Source organism: Ochlerotatus camptorhynchus, unplaced genomic scaffold (genome assembly GCF_037179485.1).
Source record: "Ochlerotatus camptorhynchus isolate MF236.1 unplaced genomic scaffold, CSIRO-AGI_Acam_v1.1 ptg000365l, whole genome shotgun sequence".
NCBI classification, from domain to species: Eukaryota; Metazoa; Arthropoda; class Insecta; order Diptera; family Culicidae; genus Ochlerotatus; species Ochlerotatus camptorhynchus.
This window is the reverse complement of record NW_027040853.1, coordinates 1,075,519-1,098,021: the sequence shown is the minus strand read 5'-3', so window position 1 is coordinate 1,098,021 and position 22,503 is coordinate 1,075,519. Positions and strand designations below refer to the sequence as shown.

Below are 22,503 nucleotides of genomic sequence, written 5' to 3'. Positions count from 1 at the left end.
CTTTGACAGTTTCATGTGCTTGAAAACATCTGCTACCTTTCCCCTTCCTTTTGCCGTATAAAACTCTGTCCCGGAAGCTGCTTGTAGTCGGCTTTGACGTAGGTTTCGTCGTCCATTACCACGCAGTCAAACTTCGTCACCATCGTCGTGTACAGCCTCCGGGATCGCGCTTTGGCCGTCGTATTTTGTTTATCATCGCGATTTGGAGTCACTACCTTCTTGTAAGTCGATAGTCCGGCTCGTTTTTTGGCTCGATGCACGGTTGTAGACGATACACCCAGCTTATTTGCGGCATCTCGGAGAGAGAGGTTAGGGTTTCGCTTGAAACTACCGGCAACTCTCTTTGTCGTCTCAGCGGCTTCCGGTTTTCGATTTCCCCCCGATCCAGACTTCCTGGCTGTCGACAAACGTTCCCCAAACACTTTAATTACATTTGTAACGGTTGATTTGGCAACTTTTAGCGATTTTGCCAACTTTGCGTGCGAGTAGCTCGGATTTTCGCGATGCGCGAGCAAAATTTTGATACGCTGCTCTTCTTGCTTGGACGGCATTTTGACAACTGAAGAGTGAATTCCAAAATCAAAATAGGAGCAACATTCTACACACACACACCCTCAAAATGAGGGGTGTTCAGGTTTTTTAAATGCAAAATTGAAAGAAATACGTCAAGTTGATATTGACCAAATTTTGACCGTATCACCCTTTATATATGCATGTCTTATAACAGGTCATTGTCCGAGCCGTTATCACTTGAAGCTGATTGGAAAACTTCAAGATGATGTATGTCGCTTCTGTGGCACAGAAAAGGAAGACTCGGAACATTTGCTATGCCACTGTCCGGCAATTTTCAATAAAAGGCGTAAGTTCTTCGACAAAGGGCTGATAGAACCCTTTGACATTTGGAGAACAACTCCCAGTACGGCAGTGCACTTTATTCGAAGTATAATGCCGTGATGGGATAATGCTATTAGTCAAACGATGGCGATAACTCCTAATAATAGTGATATAGCTAAATAAAAAAATGAGGAATATATCACAATAGATCAAAAAAATGGTCTCAGTGATGAAAATACCCGACAGGGGAAAATAGCTTCCTACTGGGCTATTTCAAAATCAGGGTTTTCTTTTTTTAATCCACGATCTTGATTTGAATGTTTGTTATACTCTGAGCTTATGTTTTGACGTTTGACGTCTAAAATTGCGACCGTCACGAAAAGGTGTTAGATTTTGAACGCTTATAACTTTGTCATTTATTGGTAAAATTACAATCCAAATACACTAATCGATAGGAAATAACTTTACGAATCTGCTAAAGTACAAACTTTTCCAATTTTAAATTTTTTAATATACCTATAAAAAGTGATAATTTTATCAGTGTTTGTATGAAATAAACGTTTTCCTCAACCCCAGCCGTCATAATCGAATACCGCTTAGTTGCAGATCGTTCTGTTTGAACCTGAAAAGATATGAAAGAGTGCTGTCGTCAGGCCTCCGCTCATTTTCGCTTCGGACGGTGTGGTGAGTGGTACTAGCAGCAAGCAAGTAGAAGCTGTTGTTGTGCAGCGGACGGCGTGATGAGCGGATCCATTGACAACAAGCGGTGGGCTGGAAGAGGACTCACCTCTTCAATGTGCTGTTTTTGAATCAAGCTCAATCCGCATTTACCCGATATGATCCGATCCGACTGGCGGTTTTGAACAATGCATTAGGTTCTAAGTAACAAATCCTACTTTTTTTAAAGGTCAAGATTTTAAGTCCTAGACGCATGTAAAATTTTCTATGTCATCTTGGAAAATTATTCTCGTTGCAGAATATTAATGATCTTTTATCTTAGACTGCGATCTAGCAAAGTTGTCTAGGTCACAGAGTTATGAAAAACATTTTTTTGTTTAAGGTGTTACATAAGTTTCTGTATTCTAGATCTTTACAATTGGCGGTTGAATTAAAATTGAATAAAATTTATTAAAATTGTCAAAAATTTTCTAAGTTGAATACATTAAAACAATCGAGTTAGAAAAAATTAGTGCAGAGTGAGAAAATGGAGCTTAGATTTGGATCGTACTCTTACATGATTTTTCGAGAACACTTTTATGGGATCCTTAAACTATTTATTTTTATTTTATAGAAGCATGAGAAATACTAATGATGGGTTTCTCGAAGTGTGTCGCAATCAACGAAAGATTAGAACCCGGTCTTTCCATTCAATTAAATGTCACTTTTTTATTGATTGAAATACACTATTCGGTCACTATTTTCGTTATTTTAGTCACTAAAGTCACTACTACTCTATCACATACCCACTACCAGCCCTGTTTTGGGAATTTGTAAGGAGAACTGAAACATCAGGCCTGGTAGCGAGTCACTTTTTTCAAGCCAGTCACTAAAAAGTCTCCGTGTTTATGGCTAAGTAATCGTTAGCGTGAATTTATTTTAAGATTGATCATTCTTCTTGCATTGTGTAGGATCTGATAGTCCAATCGATGACTACGTTTTGACGTAGGACTACGTCTGTGATTTCTATATCGGGGTACACTTTGTGAAAACCGAAAATGGAACATGTAACAAAATTATGAAATATTTTAAGCGTTAATAACTCAGCTGCCCCTGGACCAATTTCAATAATTTTATCACCAATCGATCAGATATATTTCTACGCAACTGTAAAATGTAAGACTTTATCATTTTTGAAAATTTCACTATTTAAAATTGCACGAATATGCAACTGTTGCTATGATAGTTAAAATTATCACCGATTGCCTGCGAAGAGCGATGTCCCTAAAACAGATTTCAAAGTTGAATTCCATCTGGTCTCACCAAACAGTGTTTATTCAATCACCGCGTGGTGAGTGGTGGTGTTCTCCAGTACACAACGAAAGGCTGCCTGCAAGCAGGGAGCTGCAGCCCACATGAGCATCCACAGAAGGAGGAAGAAGCCGCACCGCTATTGATTTGAATCAGTAGCTCTTCGTGAGTCGCTGTGGGCCATGTATGTCAAGTGCGTCATACTAAAGAGTAATAACAGAGAGAATCCCGCTCAAATTCATACTCCTACACAAAACACAAGCTCCTGCTGCAGTTAACAAATAAGATTTATTATATAAGACCACGTAGTCCTACGTCACCATTGTGTTCAACCCCATGGGGCTGTCCCTTGTAGTTTTGTTCTAATGTTGGATTTCTATAGAACTTTTTGACGATTAATCGTCTTTCTCTATCTACAGAGTGTCTACTCATTTGGAATTCCTCCCCAACGGAGGAGTTTGATAAAGGAGATAATCAACCCGATTCGTACTTTCCTCAAAATTGACCTTTGCTCGCTTTCTACTCTCTATATACAATTTTTCACACTGCCGTACTCTATATTTTCATCTCCTCATATATCGTATAAAATGACCGTCGAATATCTTCTGATATTTAACGTTAAGCATCTCCAACTATGTAAATCGTTAACTTCACGCATGAAGTAATACAAACATGATAAGATAAAAATGGAAACGAAGTTTTAAGCCGGAAACTAAGGCTTTAGGTTCAAATAGACCTAGTAACATATTTGGTTTTATGAGGGTTCTTAGGCCATGATCTAAATTTGTAAAATTTCTTGAAACCTCGATAGAACTTACAATGTGACATGCGTGCGGACTAATTTTCATTTCTCAGCTTCCTTTCGACTGAAAAAAGTTATTTGCTATATTCACTAGTTGTAGCACACAATATCGTTGTTCTAAAATGAGATACTTATGAAAAAATAAATATCTGTTTTGTTTGTTACCGTAATTTGACGACCTTTTGATTTGTTATAGAGCTTGACAAGAAGAATATTTCTCACAAGAAGTATATTTATCACTGAAAATCGATCAATACCACCGATTTATCCCAGGAATATAACTGTTTCTGTAATAATTGGTGGACCTAAGAAGGACGGATTGTTCGAACCGAGTCAGAAGGCTCCATCTCCTACTGTTTACAGGGCTGGTAGTGAGTCACTTTTTAGTGACTTGGTCACTTTTTTCAAATCAGTCACTAAAAAGTATCTTTTTTTAAGGCCAAGTCACTAAAGTCACTTTTTCTTGTAATAAGTCACTATTTTCAACTTTTTTAGCGTGAATTTATTTCAAGATTGATTATTCTTTGCGTTGTGACGTTTAATCGTCTTTCTCTATGTACAGGATGTCTACTCATTTTTCTGGATAAAATTACCTGAGTTTTCCAAGTAAGTGGGTCCAAGATCTAAAAATATTCAATGTCTTGAAGTTTCGTATTCCATGTACAAGTTCAAGATATTGAAAATATTCAAAGTGCCAGAATTAAATATAAAAATAAATGATTTATTTCAAGGAGAATTTCTGAGGAATGAAAGAACATGCTGAGAACAAACTGCAGGAACATAAGGGAAGTTAACATGCTGGAAATATGGGAAAGTTACTGGAAGCTGTAAGAACCTTAAAGCATCCGATACTTTTCAGGGACTTTTATGAAGTTCCCAGAATTTCAGAGAACTTCACAGGTGTCAAGCGAACTTGAGAAATTTAAGAAAACTTGAGGGGTGTTATGCAAATTTTTAAGAAGTTCTAAGCACCTCAGAAAAGCTAGATCTACAAACCTTTGGGGAATTTCAGATCTTAAGAGCAGTTCCCGTAACTTTAGTCCAGATTTTTAGAGCAGTTTAAAATCTATAATCATAAATTTATATAAATTCAAGATAGTTCCATGATGTGCTGAAAAACAAATCGAGAACCCTCAATATGTTCCGCGAATTTCAGGGAAGAACAGAAGCCTTCAGAGAATTTATGAAAAGTTCAGAAATATTTCAGAAACTTCACAGAAGTCCAGAAAATTTCAGGGAAATTTAAAGGTGTTTACGGGAATTCTATTTATTTCCGAGCAACACCGAAATCGTCAATAGTACTAAAAGCTTTATGGAAGCTTCGAGAACTTCAAGACAGGTCAGAGAATTAAAAGGCAGTTCAAATAATTTCAAGGAAATATTAGAAACCTTAAAGAAGTTTCGGGAAACTCAGTGTATTTCCGAAAACTTCAGCAAAGCTCCGAGAGAATTCCTGGAACGTGATACAAATTTTATGAACATCCGAAAAACGTGAGGGTATTTTAAGGGTGTTATATCATGGAGATTTCAAGCACATAAAAAATGCGAAAATTTAACTAAGTTGATTAGAGAACATCAACGAAGTTCCATTAATAAAAAAGCGAGAACTTTTAGCAAGCAGCGATATCTTCAAGACATTCCAGAGAACTAAATTTAGATATTTTTAGATAGTTTAATGATATTCACCGAAGTTCCGAGTGCTTCGAAGACGATCAGATAACTTCAGAATAATCCCATTTACTTAAGCAAATTTGCAGCGACTTACAAGGAGTTCCGTGGAATTATAGGGTATTCCAAGAATTCTATGATTGATCCGAAAACGTCAGAAGGGCCAGAGAATTATGAATATTATCAGAAAATTTTCTGGATTATCAATCAAATTTTAGAGAACTTTAGGTAAGCATAGATAAGTTTAGGGAAAATAAGCGAGTGTTAATAATGGTTATAATACTTAACGAAAATTTTCGAAACTTCAAGGCAAATTAATTAATGTCAGTTAAGTTGCGGGTTTTAAAAAAAATACTGAAAAATTCAGAGCAGTCTAGAGAACTTTAAAGAAATTCAGTAATCGTTTAGGCACCACACAGAAAAAAAAAGTTGTTGAATATTACATCCAAACAGCTGCACAGAGGTCATTCCGCCGGTTGTGTAATATTACGTTGTACGATGTACATCGATTTTGCGAACAAAATTACATCTATTGATGTAATATTGTATCTGCTTTTTGCTATTACATCATTATTCCATACATCAGCTTGAATTACGTTGATCGATATTACATTTTTTTGCTGTGCAGGAATGTCTAGACTATTGAAGAAGTTTCAAATAAGTGTCGATAATTTAAGGGAAGTTTTATGAACTTCGAAAAATCTTGAGAACCTCAGTGAAAATCATAGAACTATATTAATTATTTCGTTCTAATTCCATGAAAATTGCGGGACCACAAAAGTTCCAAAAAATTAGAAAAACTTCGGAAACTTCACAGAAGGACAGTGGTCTTCTGAAACATTACTTCATAGAAATCTATGGAGCTTAAGATGAGATCTGCGAACTTCAGGAAATTTTATGAACATTAGCAAAATGCGGGAGGATTCGAAAGAAGTTTATTAAGCTCCGAAAATTGGAGGAATCTCAGGGGGAGGTCAGTTCCATTAGTTTCAGAAAATTAGTGGGCAATTTAAAGCAGTTCCCAGATTTTCAGATAACTTCAGAGACGTTAAAAATTTATTTGAGCTCTTCGCATAAGTTCAAAAGTTCACTGAAGCTTAAACATGTTTAGGACGATTTAATTAAATTCAGCGCAGTACAACAAGCTTAATGAGAACTGCAAAAACTTTAGAGTTGAGAATTTCAGAAAAGAACAGAGAACACCTCAGAGCAGTTTCGTCAACATTAGAGAAGTCACATAAATTTTAAAGAAGTTTAGAGAACTTCAGTGAATTGTTAAACCTATAAAGGAGATTTAGAAAGTCCTATAAAGTTCAGAATTTGAGGAGAAGTATTGTGAGCATCAGGCTAGTTTATCAAACTACAAAAGAACTTCAAGGCAGTTTAATTAACTTCAGGAAACATTTGAGAACTTTCAAGTGGTTCTCAAAATAGTCCATTCCATATTCAACTGAGATTTCCCCAAAATCTCGATGAAGCGCTATCTTCAGAATTAAATTTTCTTTCAGTTTTCCTCGGCATTACCTTGAAATTATCCACAATTAGAAATCCGTTGGAAAGATTCTCCGAGTAGCCATTGAATTCATTTTCAGATTTCCTTTTCAATCTCACTCCTTCCCTTGGAATTCTACTCATATTGAAAGTCTCCTAACATATCATTGGCATTTCTCCTCAGAAATTCCTTAGATTTCTTCTCATAGTTAGTTTGGTAAACTCTCCTGAATTTATGTTCTGAATTCCTTTGAAGATGTTCTGGAGTTATTCTCAGATATAATTGTAAAGGGTTATACGGTCAAAATTTGGTCAATATCAACTTGACGTATTTCTTTCAATTTTGCATTTAAAAAACCTGAACACCCCTCATTTTGAAGGTGTGTGTGTGTAGAATGTTGCTCCTATTTTGATTTTGGAATTCACTCTTCAGTTGTCAAAATGCCGTCCAAGCAAGAAGAGCAGCGTATCAAAATTTTGCTCGCGCATCGCGAAAATCCGAGCTACTCGCACGCAAAGTTGGCAAAATCGCTAAAAGTTGCCAAATCAACCGTTACAAATGTAATTAAAGTGTTTGGGGAACGTTTGTCGACAGCCAGGAAGTCTGGATCGGGGGGAAATCGAAAACCGGAAGCCGCTGAGACGACAAAGAGAGTTGCCGGTAGTTTCAAGCGAAACCCTAACCTCTCTCTCCGAGATGCCGCAAATAAGCTGGGTGTATCGTCTACAACCGTGCATCGAGCCAAAAAACGAGTCGGACTATCGACTTACAAGAAGGTAGTGACTCCAAATCGCGATGATAAACAAAATACGACGGCCAAAGCGCGATCCCGGAGGCTGTACACGACGATGCTGACGAAGTTTGACTGCGTGGTAATGGACGACGAAACCTACGTCAAAGCCGACTACAAGCAGCTTCCAGGACAGGAGTTTTATACGGCAAAAGGAAGGGGAAAGGTAGCAGATGTTTTCAAGCACATGAAACTGTCAAAGTTCGCAAAGAAATATCTGGTTTGGCAAGCCATCTGTACCTGTGGCTTGAAAAGCAGCATTTTCATAGCTTCCGGGACTGTCAACCAAGAAATTTACGTGAAAGAGTGTTTGAATAGACGTCTGCTGCCTTTCCTGAAGAAACACGGTTGTTCCGTACTGTTTTGGCCGGATTTGGCATCTTGCCATTACGGTAAAAAGGCCATGGAGTGGTACGCCGCCAACAACGTGCAGGTGGTTCCCAAGGACAAGAACCCTCCCAACACGCCAGAGCTCCGCCCAATTGAGAAATACTGGGCTATTGTCAAGCGGAACCTAAAGAAGACCAAAAAGACTGCTAAGGGCGAGCAGCAGTTCAAGGCAAACTGGCTTTCTGCGGCGAAGAAGGTGGACAAGGTGGCTGTACAAAATCTGATGGCAGGGGTCAAGCGTAAGGCCCGGCAATTCGGATTTGGAAAAGCGGAAGCCTAACTGAATATTTTTCCTGAATTTTATACTAATTGAACTTGAAAAAGAAATTTAATTTGATTTTTTAAATAAACGATTTCACCGATTTACACGCGTTTTCCCTTGACCAAATTTTGACCGTATCACCCTTTACCACTGAACTGTCATCAGATTGAGGTTAACCCCGACGGTGCAAAACCTAATAAACTTCCAGCCACGAATGAACAAAAACAAGTGTTAACTTCGATACTCAGAGGTTGCCTTGATCAAGAGGATTTGCTTGTCAAGATTCAAATTCATGCAGGTAGTGGGTCTATTTGTTAAGGTTGTATTAATTTTCAGCTAAGTTGAGTGTAGAAGGAATGATTTTTATCAGCACTGCTTGAAAGTGACTCCGCAAATATCTACAGCTAGAGTAGAGCGCTACTTCGTCGTAGTCACCCATTTCCGTTCTATCGATCAGAAAAGATCAATAATATCAATGATTACACCGTACACAAATCAATAATAGGTTTGTTCCGATGCGTTAGTTCATTAGCTACAACATAAATCCTATTAGAGTGCATTGTATGAATATTTACGCTCATTGTTCTCAAAGCAAAAGAAGCGCTCCTAGCGAATCCCCTTTTTCTACGTTTATCCGTACACACTAAAAAAATCTGAATTTTACTGGTGATGTAAACATCCATGCATGTAAACTTCCTTTTCGCGTAAACTAGCAGCTTGCAAGAAATGTTGCAAACAAAGGTGGAATGTTGCATACAACACAGCAAAAAAATAATTTTGATATCACATCAAAGTGGATGCACTACAATCATGTCGAAAATTTCATGTAATTTTTATGACCACATAAATAAACAAATGCAGTAAAAGCAGCGTAATGTCAGTTCATGCATTGTATTAATGATAATTTTGTCCTTTTTAGCAAGTAATATTACACCATATTTTCGACATGATTGTAGTGCATCCACTTTGACGTGATATCAAAATTATTTTTTTGCTGTGAATATATGGAATATTGCATGACATGTCTCATAAATTTACACGATTTATAATGTAAATTTGTATGATTTATGACGCTCCATTTATGTGCATCATAGTAACGGAAATTTACACTACTTTTTGCTGTGTAGGACGAAGAAAATCTAATGGCGTTTCAATACGTTTGGACGGAATTGAAAATCGTAGGACGAATTTAGAATCAAGAAGCAGTATTAGATTTTAAACAATATCTCAACCATTTGTGACTCTTTATCAAATCCAACCGTACGTATGGAAAGGTGGATAAATTTAGAAGTCGTCTTTGACAGAAATATTACATTTTTTGTTCAAACCCGTTCAAAAAAGAGAGGTAAAACGCGGGTCTTGCTTAGTAGGACGGAAATTAGATCAAAAGCCCTATTCGCTGGTCAATTTTCACTCGATTATGCGATCCACAATTCAATTGATTCGTAAAATAAAATCTTGAAAATAAAGATAAATTCGCAATACATTTACTATGTATTGCTTACTTGAGGTTAACTCTGCTCGACTTGCAGCACATTTTTTGTTGCGTAGAAGTTTGTGTATGAACGAAATGTTAATTTTGAACATTTTTTTTTAGTTTTGAAACATGTGCCAATATTATTTATGTGAAATTCAGAAACTGTTGAAATCATTGAACAAGATTATTTTCCAGGCGTGTTATGTTTTTTTTCTGTTTTCCTGGTTGACTTTCCACGCTGCTACAAACACCAAGGATATGCTTCGTGCCACTAGTTTACCTATTCATATTTTTTAAATGCCTAACTGCTAAAAAAAAACTGAATAATGACGAATAAATTCGAAATGACGCGTTAAATATGGAGAGAGAAAACTGAAAAATTTACGTGATACGCAAAGTCACCATCTTTATCTTGTTAACACTTTCTTCGAAAAAGAATAACACGCAGTCGCTCTACTACAACAAACCATATCTAGGTCGCCGGTAATTTATTCAACAACGAATCCGATCAAGAAACAGTTGACCAATATATATATAAGCTGCTCTATTACGAGATAACTACCGAGCCAAAAGGCGACTGCCCTAGCGGAATCGCGGAGCCGAATAAGACACTCAAAACACGTCTAGCAAAGTGCTGCCTTAGTTGTTGATACGTGTTTTGCTTGCTTTATGTTCTATTCAATAGATTCAATAACGACGAGAATGCGATCATTTGTCATTGACAACACCGACGACGACTTGAAGCTTACGGCATTTCCCATTTATCTGCTTCATCCGGTAGTTCCACATTCCACATTTTCCACGCAACAAACGGCCGAATGAAGTCTACAAAGCGGAATTACGGCGACACCTACCGCTTTCTTGTTGGTCGTTACTCTATTGTTGACGTTCGCATCGGGATCGGTAATTCCACTTTTCGCTTGATCGAAGATGTATTTTACAACACAACGAAAACGGAATATGAAACTGGATGTAACACATCAATCGCAAAAGCAAAACCAGTTGATGTATGCAACAAGGTTTCACTCTCGCTTCAAGGCTCCAGGCAGGCGAACAGCAGCTCCAGTAATCAGATGCAATATGCGCGACGACGGTGACTCATCTAAGTGAAGGTGATGTCTATCGCCATTGCACTGTCCGGTATGGCAATGATGGTGTATGATAGTGTAGGCCAGTGTAGCCCCAAAGAGGCGATTTATTGAAGGCAATTATGCTAAAGCGTCCGTCTCATTACTGTCACAATTTGTCGGAAGGTCTATCAGGAAATATGTACTTTGAAGAACACATCATCCAGAACATCAATGCCGACAACAGTTTCAGTATAAAGTGACACGTTTGATCTTACGATAACACAGCGGACTGCACACACACGTTACACATATTGAACACATTTTATCAGTTCAAGAAAAGGTGAACCACATTCCATATCTATTTATATTGCAACTGGTACGCGAAAACCAACTGAAGCGTACAGCAGCGAATGATAAAATTAACATCAATTTTATAAAATTACAAATTTGAACACCCAACTAATATAGGCATTTTTGGTTAATCATTCAATGATAACTAATTCATGAAAAAAAAATGAAAGTACGTCACGCAATTGAAAAGTGCACTTTTCGTTTGTTTTCCCTAATGCATTTGGAATAGAGATAGAATGTACATTATTTAATCGAACTAAAGACTGTTCTCGAAAAAAATGTAACAGACAAAAATGATCACCAAAAATTCATTTTAAGTCGGATATTTTTAAAACTCTCAGGGAATATGTTTTTGCAAAGTTGGATTATTCAACCTCCACTCCTAGGCTGAATATATAAATATCTGAGAATAATTTCATAAAGCTGGTGGGAAAAAATGAATACGGAGCACAAGTCCTTGGATTTTTTTTAAATACTTAAAGGAGGATTAAAGGGTGATACGGTCAAAATTTGGTCAAGAGAAAACGCGTGTAAATCGGTGAAATCGTTTATTTAAAAAATCAAATTAAATTTCTTTTTCAAGTTCAATTAGTATAAAATTCAGGAAAAATATTCAGTTAGGCTTCCGCTTTTCCAAATCCGAATTGCCCGGCCTTACGCTTGACCGCTGCCATCAGATTTTGTACAGCCACCTTGTCCACCTTCTTCGCCGCAGAAAGCCAGTTTGCCTTGAACTGCTGCTCGCCCTTAGCAGTTTTTTTTTGTCTTCTTTAGGTTCCGCTTGACAATAGCCCAGTATTTCTGAATTGGGCGGAGCTCTGGCGTGTTGGGAGGGTTCTTGTCCTTGGGAACCACCTGCACGTTGTTGGCGGTGTACCACTCCATGGCCTTTTTACCGTAATGGCAAGATGCCAAATCCGGCCAAAACAGTACGGAACAACCGTGTTTCTTCAGGAAAGGCAGCAGACGTCTATTCAAACACTCTTTCACGTAAATTTCTTGGTTGACAGTCCCGGAAGCTATGAAAATGCTGCTTTTCAAGCCACAGGTACAGATGGCTTGCCAAACCAGATATTTCTTTGCGAACTTTGACAGTTTCATGTGCTTGAAAACATCTGCTACCTTTCCCCTTCCTTTTGCCGTATAAAACTCCTTTCCCGGAAGCTGCTTGTAGTCGGCTTTGACGTAGGTTTCGTCGTCCATTACCACGCAGTCAAACTTCGTCAGCATCGTCGTGTACAGCCTCCGGGATCGCGCTTTGGCCGTCGATTATTATATTATCGTATATTTAAAGTTTTGACTTTAGTTAAAACCATTTGGGGGTTCTTACCATTAGTCAGCTATGCCTGGACACCGAATTCGCTGATCGGAAAACGGCTTGGGGGGATGAAAGTATATAGTCAAAAGTACAAAAAAACGTGAAAAAAAAAAATTGATTTTTTGAAAAAAAAGATCGGGAATACCCCCTTAATTACATTTGTAACGGTTGATTTGGCAACTTTTAGCGATTTTGCCAACTTTGCGTGCGAGTAGCTCGGATTTTCGCGATGCGCGAGCAAAATTTTGATACGCTGCTCTTCTTGCTTGGACGGCATTTTGACAACTGAAGAGTGAATTCCAAAATCAAAATAGGAGCAACATTCTACACACACACACCTTCAAAATGAGGGGTGTTCAGGTTTTTTAAATGCAAAATTGAAAGAAATACGTCAAGTTGATATTGACCAAATTTTGACCGTATCACCCTTTACTGTTTACGTGGACTTAGTTGATTTTTCTTGGGTAGATTTTCTCGATAATTTTTTAGACTGCAGTGAGATGTAAACCACATGTCTGCATTGTCCACGAGCAACATCCTTTCACCGCGCTGTTCCTCGACAATTTGCAAGTTAAAATACGAAAATTTTAGAATATTTTTTTTTTTGATAAAAACGACTAAGTGCTTGTAAACAGTACCACTGAACTGTCAAAAAGGTTCAGCCGATTATCACTGAGTTCATACGTGACGTCACGCTGCAGAACCTAATTATCGCCTCTGCTGTTGTCAATATCAATATTCATCTTCATCTTGGTGGGCATGATTTTGAGGATCAAATGAAAAACGATTATTTTCATATTACACAAATACAGCGCTGTAGAACGTGTTGTGTTGGTTTTTATACACAGATTGATGGAAAAGTATTGCCTCATGCTGAATTGATGATAATATCGAGGTTTTAGATTCTGGAGTCGACATAAAAATAATAATTTGCCCAAAATAAATTTGTTTATTTGGCTTTTGAGGATCGCTTCTGATTTTGACAATTTCGGGTTGAAAAATCAAGCAGTGGTGAATATCAACAAACACGTATTCGTTGATGTATAATGAATTCATTTGTTCGTTTCGCTCGTACTTCACAGCGAAGATAGTCAAAACGAACGCAATTCATCTACACTGGGTTGAAGCGCTACTCCTTGCGTGTGATGGTAAATGATAAAAGCAGACACTGCTTTCAAGTATATTTACGGCTACTGTGTTACCTGACTTATACGTTGTATACGAGTACCCCGAATACAACGTATGACTCGTCTAATTTTGCATAGCATTTGCAATGTAAAGGGTGTCCACGATGAAATTGCCACACACAAAATTGATTCGCAAAATTCGAGTTTTCATCCGATTGCCATCAAATTTTCAGGGATTGAGAAATAACTATTAAACTTCATTTTATAAAATGGTATTTTATTTACAGTCCATACGCAAATGCCCGCATACTTTCTTCAGTTCCTCGACTGTCTTCACTACCTTAGGTCGTTTAAGAAGGTGCTGCTTCATAATCGCCCAGTACTTCTCGATGGGGCGGAGCTCCGGAGTGTTGAAATTGACCTTATTGTCCGCATACCACTTCAGCACGTCCTTGGAGTAGTGGCATGAGGCCAAATCCGGCCAGAAGATTGTTGGGACGTTGTGGGCCTTCAGGAGAGGAAGCAGCCGCTTCTGGAGGTACTCTTTTATGTACACCTGTCCGTTCATCGTGTCCTGGGTCACGAAAGGTGCACTCCGCTTCCCGCACGTGCAGATGGCTTGCCAAACCAGGAATTTCTTCGCAAATTTGGACATCTTCTGAGTGCGGACATGCTCCGGAACGCTGAACTTATCCTTGGCCGTGAAAAACAGGTTGCCGGGGATCTGTTTGAAGTCGGCCTTCACATATGTTTCGTCGTCCATGATGCAGCATTCAACTTTCGTCAGCATGTTGAGGTACAACTTCCTGGCACGGGTTTTGGCGGACTTGTTCTGCTTCTCGTCGCGATTAGAGGCCTTTTGTACCTTGAACGTTCGAAGCCCAGCCTTAGTTTTGGCCTTCTGGACAAAACTTCGGCTTAGGTGCAGCTTCTTAGCCACATTCCTAACGGAGGCGTTCGGATTTCGGTTGAAGGTCCCAACTACGCGGTTGTGATTTTTGGTGTTGTACGGAATACTTTTTCCTTCACTTCTGGGCTTCCGATCGGTGGTCAACCGTTCCTCGAACCGCTTAATCACTCGCGACACCGTGGAATTCGCGATTCCCAACGTTTTAGCGATGGAACGATGCGAGAGATCCTTGTTCTCGTGATGAATGCGCAAGATTTTATCACGCACGAGCTGTTCTTTCGACTCCATTTCCGCGAGTTTTGATCACAGGACTTTAAAACTTGCAGGATGTAAATAATGCACTATGAACTAAATCCACCCAAATTTTCATTAAATTCTACCCAACGGTTAAAAAGTTAGAGCAATTTCATAGTGTGGCAATTTCATCGTGGACACCCTTTAAAATTAGACGAACTATACGTTGTATTCGGGGTACTCGTATACAACGTATATTCGTTATAAGTCAGGTAACACAGTAGCTATATAAACCAAATTTAAACATAATTCTAGATAGAGCTGGAATTAGGGCTTAACAGCCTTTGTAAACAATTACTTCGCTCGAGGATTTATAGGAACTCAAGGCACGCTCACGCAAACCAACATAACCGTAGGGTAGAAGAAGTCTTCCCCTATCCGATGGTGATGTTGAATTGTGTTGGCGAGCCTTAACTTTCTAGAAATCAAAAGCTGTTACGCCATAATTTCAGCTCTATCTAGAATTATGTTTAAATTTGGTTTATATAGTTATACGATATTTCGTATAAATTTAAGCATTGCGCATAAATTAACAATATGGTATGCAAGCTTGCAAACGTTTATGCCAACTAAAGCTCCAAATTAGACGAGGGAATATTTTACGCGATACTTAAAATTCAGAATTTTTTTCTGTGTATCAATGTGTCATGCAAAAATAGCCTGCTTCCAATTATCATAATATAGCTTATGGAATCATTTGACCTTTTCAGACAATCGTATAATATTGCTACACACTTAGTTTTGACGTAGGACTACGTCTTTGATTTCTATATGGGGGTACACTTTGTGAAAACCGAAAATGGAACATGTAACAAATTAAGAAAGTTTTTGAACGTTAATAACTCAGCCCCCCCTCAGCTTTATTGTTGGAACCATGAACGTTCTTCTTCTTTATTGTTGGAAGCCCTAAATTTTTTGCTGGACCAAAAATAACGATTTTTTTCAAATCAGGGATCTTGTAAACTTTGGGACTGTTCATTAACTACGTAGATAGTTTTTTTGGACTTTTGACACCCCCCCCCTCCCCTTGTCTCCTTGTCCATACAAAAAAAAACCAAAATTTGTATGGGCCGTGGATGATTGCCAACCGCGCTATCTATTCAGGGATAGAAGAAAAAGAAGAGACACCGCTGCCAACTGAAGCTTGAACCAGATGGAATTAAGATTTATGATTTATAAAAACTTCAAGATCTTATTTTTAGATCAATTTTTTCAAATATGGGATTCAGAAGAATACTCAAATATGGAATATTCAAAAGGGGCTGTTCATAAACTACGTAGACAGTTTAGGGGGATGGGGGTCTCCAATTTAGTAGTAATACAAATGGTTTTTTAAAGAGTTAGAAAATTATGTTATTTTTCGCGGATTTTTTTCATTAATTTATTTGATAAGGCTCAACCGAATTAACTTTACAGAGCCGAGGATTCTTGTTCATTATACAAAACATCTTAAAGCTATAGTCAAAAGGTACAACACAATAAACACTTTATCTTCCGCTATCCAAAAAGGCTCCTATATCAGAACGGGAGCCGCTTCTAGTGGTTTCATTGTATGGTAGTATCGCCAACGGGGGGCAGAGCGCTTCCATTGCAGCAATAGACGCAAAACGTGGTCATCACTCACACACTCATCAGTAAACGGTTGCTTTCCAAAGTCGACGACGCATCGACCGAAAGAACTGCTGATGAAGAACAATGAGGAGAACCACACAATGGTTGCTGCCGGGTAAACAAAACGATCGCGTAACACACATCGAGAGTGGCCTGCTTCTGTCGACTGCCGAGTGAACACTGTTTTCGCGGATTAGTATTTGAAGTCGTGGATTTCTTTTGAGAAATCGCGGATTTCGCGGATCCAGCTTTGAAAATCTTGTAACAACCCTGCATTTTAGACATTATTTGCTTCACCGCAGCGCACGACAAGTAGTGGTTTCAGCTATGTGCATTAACAAAAACCCTAATATTTTGGCTGGCTTGTGGAATTACAAAGTGTAATGCGAAAAAGGGTGCTAGAAGGAATCACATTAACATGTAATATAAGTATACATGATTTGTAAAACCAGGATTTTTTTTTTAAATTATTGGCTAGAAAAAACTTGAATTTTAAAATGGAAATTCACTTGCCTTGTTTTATTCCGGAATAGCAAACTTTAAATTTGCCCAGGATCACAAGTATCAGATTGTGAAGAAAATCGTTAAATTGATCCAACTTTTCTCCAAGTATCTAGCGACACAGAGATATCAAGTCACTTACGATTACAAAGTAAAATATCTATCATGACATGTGGGGCCCCCCTTAGCTCAGTCAGTAAAGGCGCAACTGGAGGCGACTGGGTTCAATTCCCGGTTCGGTCTAAGAATTTTTCGGTTTGAAAAATGTCTCGACTTCCCTGGGCAATAGAGTATGATTTTACTTGCGCAACAACAACAATTAATGCAAAAATAGTACAGTTTTTTTTTAATTAGTTTATTTATTTGAAAGGCTCAATCGCGTTAGCTTTACGGAGCCGATAATTGTTTCGTAACAACTTTTACTTAATTTTCGGTTTAGTCGGTGGGCCGAATACTCGCGGCTTATCCGAGGTTAAAGGAGTACATTGTCGAAGGATGGAATGAGGAGAGGAGCTTGGGGTGGGGTTTCGTTGTATCATCAGAGTGTTGTCGTCAGTATATGAATGGTATTGCGGTTCTAGATTCAACTTCGTTTGGAGTTCGACCGATTGTGGTAATCATTAGGCACGAGGAGACTTATCGAGATGCGGGGCAAAACAAACAAAAGCTAATAAATGAAATGTTCTTAATATCAAGACTTTTCGGATGAATCACTAGTAGGTAAAAATACGTCTGTCTTCCTTTCTGTCTACAAAGAGACTGAACAAGAATTTTATTCTAACTTCAAGCTTACGTATAACAGATTGGTCGTTCAATAGCAAAACAGGTTTCACTAGATTCAAAGTGTTTTTTTTTATGTTACTTCATACGCGAAGTTAACGATTTTCAGAGTTGGTTGGAAATGCTAACATGAAGCTTTAGTGTGATGATTTATTAGCTAGAGAATGATCTTTAGAAGAGGGTAGGTGGATAGTTCCGTTAGAGTACGGCAGTATGAAAATTGAATAGAAGTTGAAAATGAGCGAAGGGCCATTAAAGCGACAGTTTTCAAGATGACGCACATTTTTGCCTAGCCCGTACGAGCTAGGCAAAAATGTGCGTCATCTTGAAAACTGTCGCTTTAATGGCCCTTCGCTCATTTTCAACTTCTATTCAATTTTCATACTGCCGTACTCTAACGGAACTATCCACCTACCCTCTTCTAAAGATCATTCTCTAGCTAATAAATCATCACACTAAAGCTTCATGTTAGCATTTCCAACCAACTCCGGAGGTTTCACTAGGTTGGTCGAACACTACAGTTTTTCTCCCTAAAGATTTCACTTTAATGTAGCCAATTCAAAGTGTTAATCAGACCACTTTGGAAACATAAAAATTCAATCTATACGATCCAGTTTCATTTCGCAAAATATATAATCCAATCTACTAGAGTTCATCTTACTACTCGTCAATATGATTTTCAACCTATTCGAATCCATGTTATGTCATGAAAATATATCTTAATCTAATCAGAACTTTTTGAACTTAACTTTAAAATCTAACTTGAAATTTAGTTTTTCACTATGGCTTCAAATTTTCATCGTAAAATTTCACTTTTTTTTTCGATTGAATCCTAGGACCCAAAGATGGCACGCGATGTGCTTCATTGCTGCTCAGAATTCTCTTGGTTCTTCGATGATTTATCACTGTGTCGGTACGGCTTCTCGTTGCAATTGGACTGCGTCGTATGTACTTGAAACGCCGACCACCTCCAGCTGCTTCTGTTGGTACGGCCGGAACATCTGGAAAACCGTAAAACTCTTCCTCAGAGTCGCTCGCGCTTCTAGGCCGTTTATCTCGCTGAATCGGTATAATACGCAGTTGATTCCGATGCGCTTTGAGTGTGTATCTGCCAAGAGATATTTCAAAAACATTCAACGAAATCATTTTCACATACTGCGCTTCAATCCACTTTTCAATGGAATGTTTATCATTATTCTTATACAAGACTTTATCCCCCAAAGCCAGCTTAATGAACGGATCCTGGGCGGGCGTACTATCATCTATAAAAGTCTCTTCCTTCTTAGGAAGAGCTTGAAGATGATCTTTATAACGTCGTCTGGGATGTATAAGATCCATTAAAATTTTAGGCTTATAGTTAAATAAACACGTATTTCTATAATTAGCTAAGAATAGAGTTATCCCATCCTCGTCGCCACTGAAATGTTCTTAATATCAAGACTTTTTGGATGAATCACTAGTAGTATGTCTCTCTTTCTGTCTACAAACCATTCAAAGAGACTGAACAAGAACTTTATTCTAACTTCAAGCCTGCGTATAACAGATTGGTCGTTCAATAGCAAAACGGGTTTCACACGGTTGGTCGAACACTACAATAAAGAAATACAAAAGGTAAATGAATTACATTGTTATACTAGACGGCCAATGAGATTAACCCAAATTTGCGTTCAGTTTACTCATAATCGTAAAAAGTGGATAAGTAAATTTGCTTTTTTGTTTTATAAACTTGTTTTTCTGTGGAAAACCTCAAAAATCTGCCGGGAAATGAAAAAAATTGACGAAAATTTTACTCAGTCTAGGAGTAGTATCAATAGACTGAGAGAATCCAATCTCTACTTTTCTCATATCTGGGATTTTTTTCTGAAATAAAACATGATGCAAATCAGGCATAACATTTGATAACGGCGCAAAAGCATTTTTAAACAAACTTTCTTAGGCCCTTTACAAGCGAACCAAAGTACGCTCACACAAACCAACCACATCATCGGATAGGGGCAACTATCACCTTTCCGAAAGTGGTATTGGCTTGCGTGGGCGTACTTTGGTTCGCGTGTAAAGGGCCTTAGAAAGTTTGCTTACAAATGCTTTTGTGCCGTTATCAAATGTTATGCCTGAAATATACTCATCGCTGAGTTGCTGCACTTTTTGCGATTTATGAGTAAACTGAACTCAAATTTGAGTTGATCTCGTTGGCCGTGTAGACATTTGCAGTATGGCTTAAGCACTGTACAGACTGGAGACTTATAACATGTTATAACGGTAGTCAAATAATTGCAACACAGAAACCACCATCAAGATAGCGCTATAACATGTTATAGCTCTGTAGTCTGAACGTACTAAAAGCTCTCAATTAACAACTGTGGCAGTGCTCAAAAAACACCCAGTCGGGACGTAATAAAGCACAAATAAGAAGAAGACAGTATAAGTACTGTTCTATTTATAGGATGTTACTGGATGAATATGAATTGAAGAATCTTATAATGATTAACTTTGAGATTATTCAAGCCGCATACCTTTCTAAATAAATATGCACTCCTGCTTTGTAGAGCAATGAAGCCTGACATCGATTCAGTTGGCACGATTATTCGCATATCTACTTCCTACTCCACTTGATTCATATACCATCAAGTCCATCGAATTCACACTTTATGTGGAAATTGCTCAATTACCGCCCTTTTGCCTTATCATTTGAACCTGCTTTATGACTCATCGGTCGGTCGTACAGCAAGAGAAGCCGCACATAAAACTTCAGCGATTAAACTGAATTGAAGACTACCGGGAAAGAGAGACCGGTGTTTATTTTACAATACGTGACTAATGGCAAATTTGTTTATCCTTTTTCTTTATTTTAGGAGGCGGCCGATACCTTGACCCCCGGACGAAACAGAGCTTTAGGTTCGACCACCTGCGCAAAGAGGCCATCGATCTGCAGAACCACGATGGCGATCACATTTCGGAACCGTGGCGCGAGATGCTCGACATCGAAGTGCTGACGTACTGTGCGAACCACTACCGGAACGGATCCTGCTCGGTGTTTGGCCGCAGCAGCAACGGACAGATCACGCTGAACGTGTGCATCGAGGACCACCAGTTTCAGCCGAAAAACTTCTGGAACGGCCGGTGGCGCTCGGTGTGGGGCATCACGTTTCCGGTCAGCGGTGCCGGCTCGGCCGAGCTGAAGGGTATGCTGAAACTACAGGTGCACTACTACGAAGATGGTAACGTGCAGCTGGTGTCGTCGAAGGAGTTCCGCGAATCGGTGGTCATCTCGAACGAAGCCGCCGTCGCCAAGGAGATCATACGACTGATTGAGGAGAGCGAACATGATTACCAGACGGCAATATCGGAGAACTACCAGACGATGTCCGACACGACGTTCAAGGCACTGCGGAGACAGCTGCCCGTGACCAGAACGAAAATCGACTGGAGTAAGATAGTGTCGTATAGTATCGGTAAGGAACTGAAAACGCAGTAGGTTGATTAAGGTCTTTATTTTTTTCTTTGACGAGAGGGGGGGGGGGCGAAGGAGCGTGTAACGTTTTGAGGGAGAGTGGGGGAGTTGAAGAACAAAATTAGGAATACACACACAAACAAACAAAGCTAGCAAACACTTGTGTCGCGCTGAATCGTGCATGGCGGATGCGCGCAGGTGAATCTACTAGTAACGCTTGTCCCTCGGAGAAGGGAAATGTTTACAACTAGATGATGAGGTTATGTGCAAAAGCAAAAAAAAAAAAAATGAGGAAAATGATAGTGAGCTAGAACACGAAAGGCAAAAACAATTATTAAACAAAAAATTAACTAATTATTTCCAAGAAATGAAGGTAAGCAAGCGAAAATATTCGAAAGCAAAAAAATAAGGAATCGTAGCATTTTGTACACTAGAAATTGGAAACACGCAACAAAACTATAAGGGGAAATATGCGTATTGTTTAACACTAAGGTGGTCAACGTTACATTGGGATCGTCGCAGAGTTTGTCAACAATAACTTCCAGAAGTTCTGAGCATCAACGCATGGTCTTATTAGGCCGTAACCACTCATGGGAACTCATGAAAGTTCTAGCAAGGACGAGTGCGCACCGATGAATTTTAGTTCACTGATGAAAATTTGACAGGATAGCGGCCCTTGTTAGCTAAAAATCAACATTTTATGTTAATTATTCATTACTCAGTCCAAGTACAGAATCGGTTCATTTGTTCGTTGAGTTGCTGTCTCGCTAAATAGTTTGCCCTTCGCTCTTGGGAAGGAATATTCAACACTCAATCGTTCCGATAGTTTCACGAGATAGTACTAGCTCCATGGTACAGTTCGCGTATCTAAATGGAAATAAACAATCGATCATTTCAAGCACCGATCCTGATACCTTCATAGTGGTATTCATATTAAAACTTCACACGATTGGTATGGAACTGACTAGAAAGAGAGCGTTTTCTGCTCTGTTTGAGCGTGATAACTATGACGATGCTTGCCAAATCTACACCCCCAACAGTTCATTCGGTGGCAGCGCCATCGCAACTGTTCGAAAATGTAGGTTCTCATGGTGAACATAATGAGCTCTTTTGTGAGTTCCATGAGCACAAATTCGCGATTGGTTGCTATAGCTTTGGTTAAAGAAAGATTAATTCTAAACTACATGACTTGTTAATTTCTAGAAAAATATGCTTCTCTTGTAATCGTTAAAAACCCTACTACTGACAACTAGTTGTCATTAGGGTTTGTAATAAAAAAAATGATATGGATCCAATCCGGAAATACGATTTTCTTTTCAAGCAAGTAACTATTGAAACCAATCCTTGATGCGAAACACTCCATTTGTGGGCGACAAATGAATACATTTCTAGACAAACTATTGAAAT

At 38.6% G+C, this 22,503-nt stretch overlaps 1 protein-coding gene across 1 annotated transcript in view; it reads left to right on the top strand.

Moving 5' to 3' along the window:
- The window catches only part of cpa (F-actin-capping protein subunit alpha), a 33,840-nt gene extending 12,663 nt beyond the window's left edge, over window positions 1–21,177 (top strand). The window contains exon 3 of the mRNA XM_065232226.1: window positions 20,498–21,177. Coding sequence (XP_065088298.1) covers window positions 20,498–21,120 — 623 coding nt within the window. The 3' untranslated portion in view covers window positions 21,121–21,177. The remainder of the gene's footprint in view (window positions 1–20,497) is intronic.
- The last annotated feature ends 1,326 nt before the right edge of the window (window positions 21,178–22,503 follow it).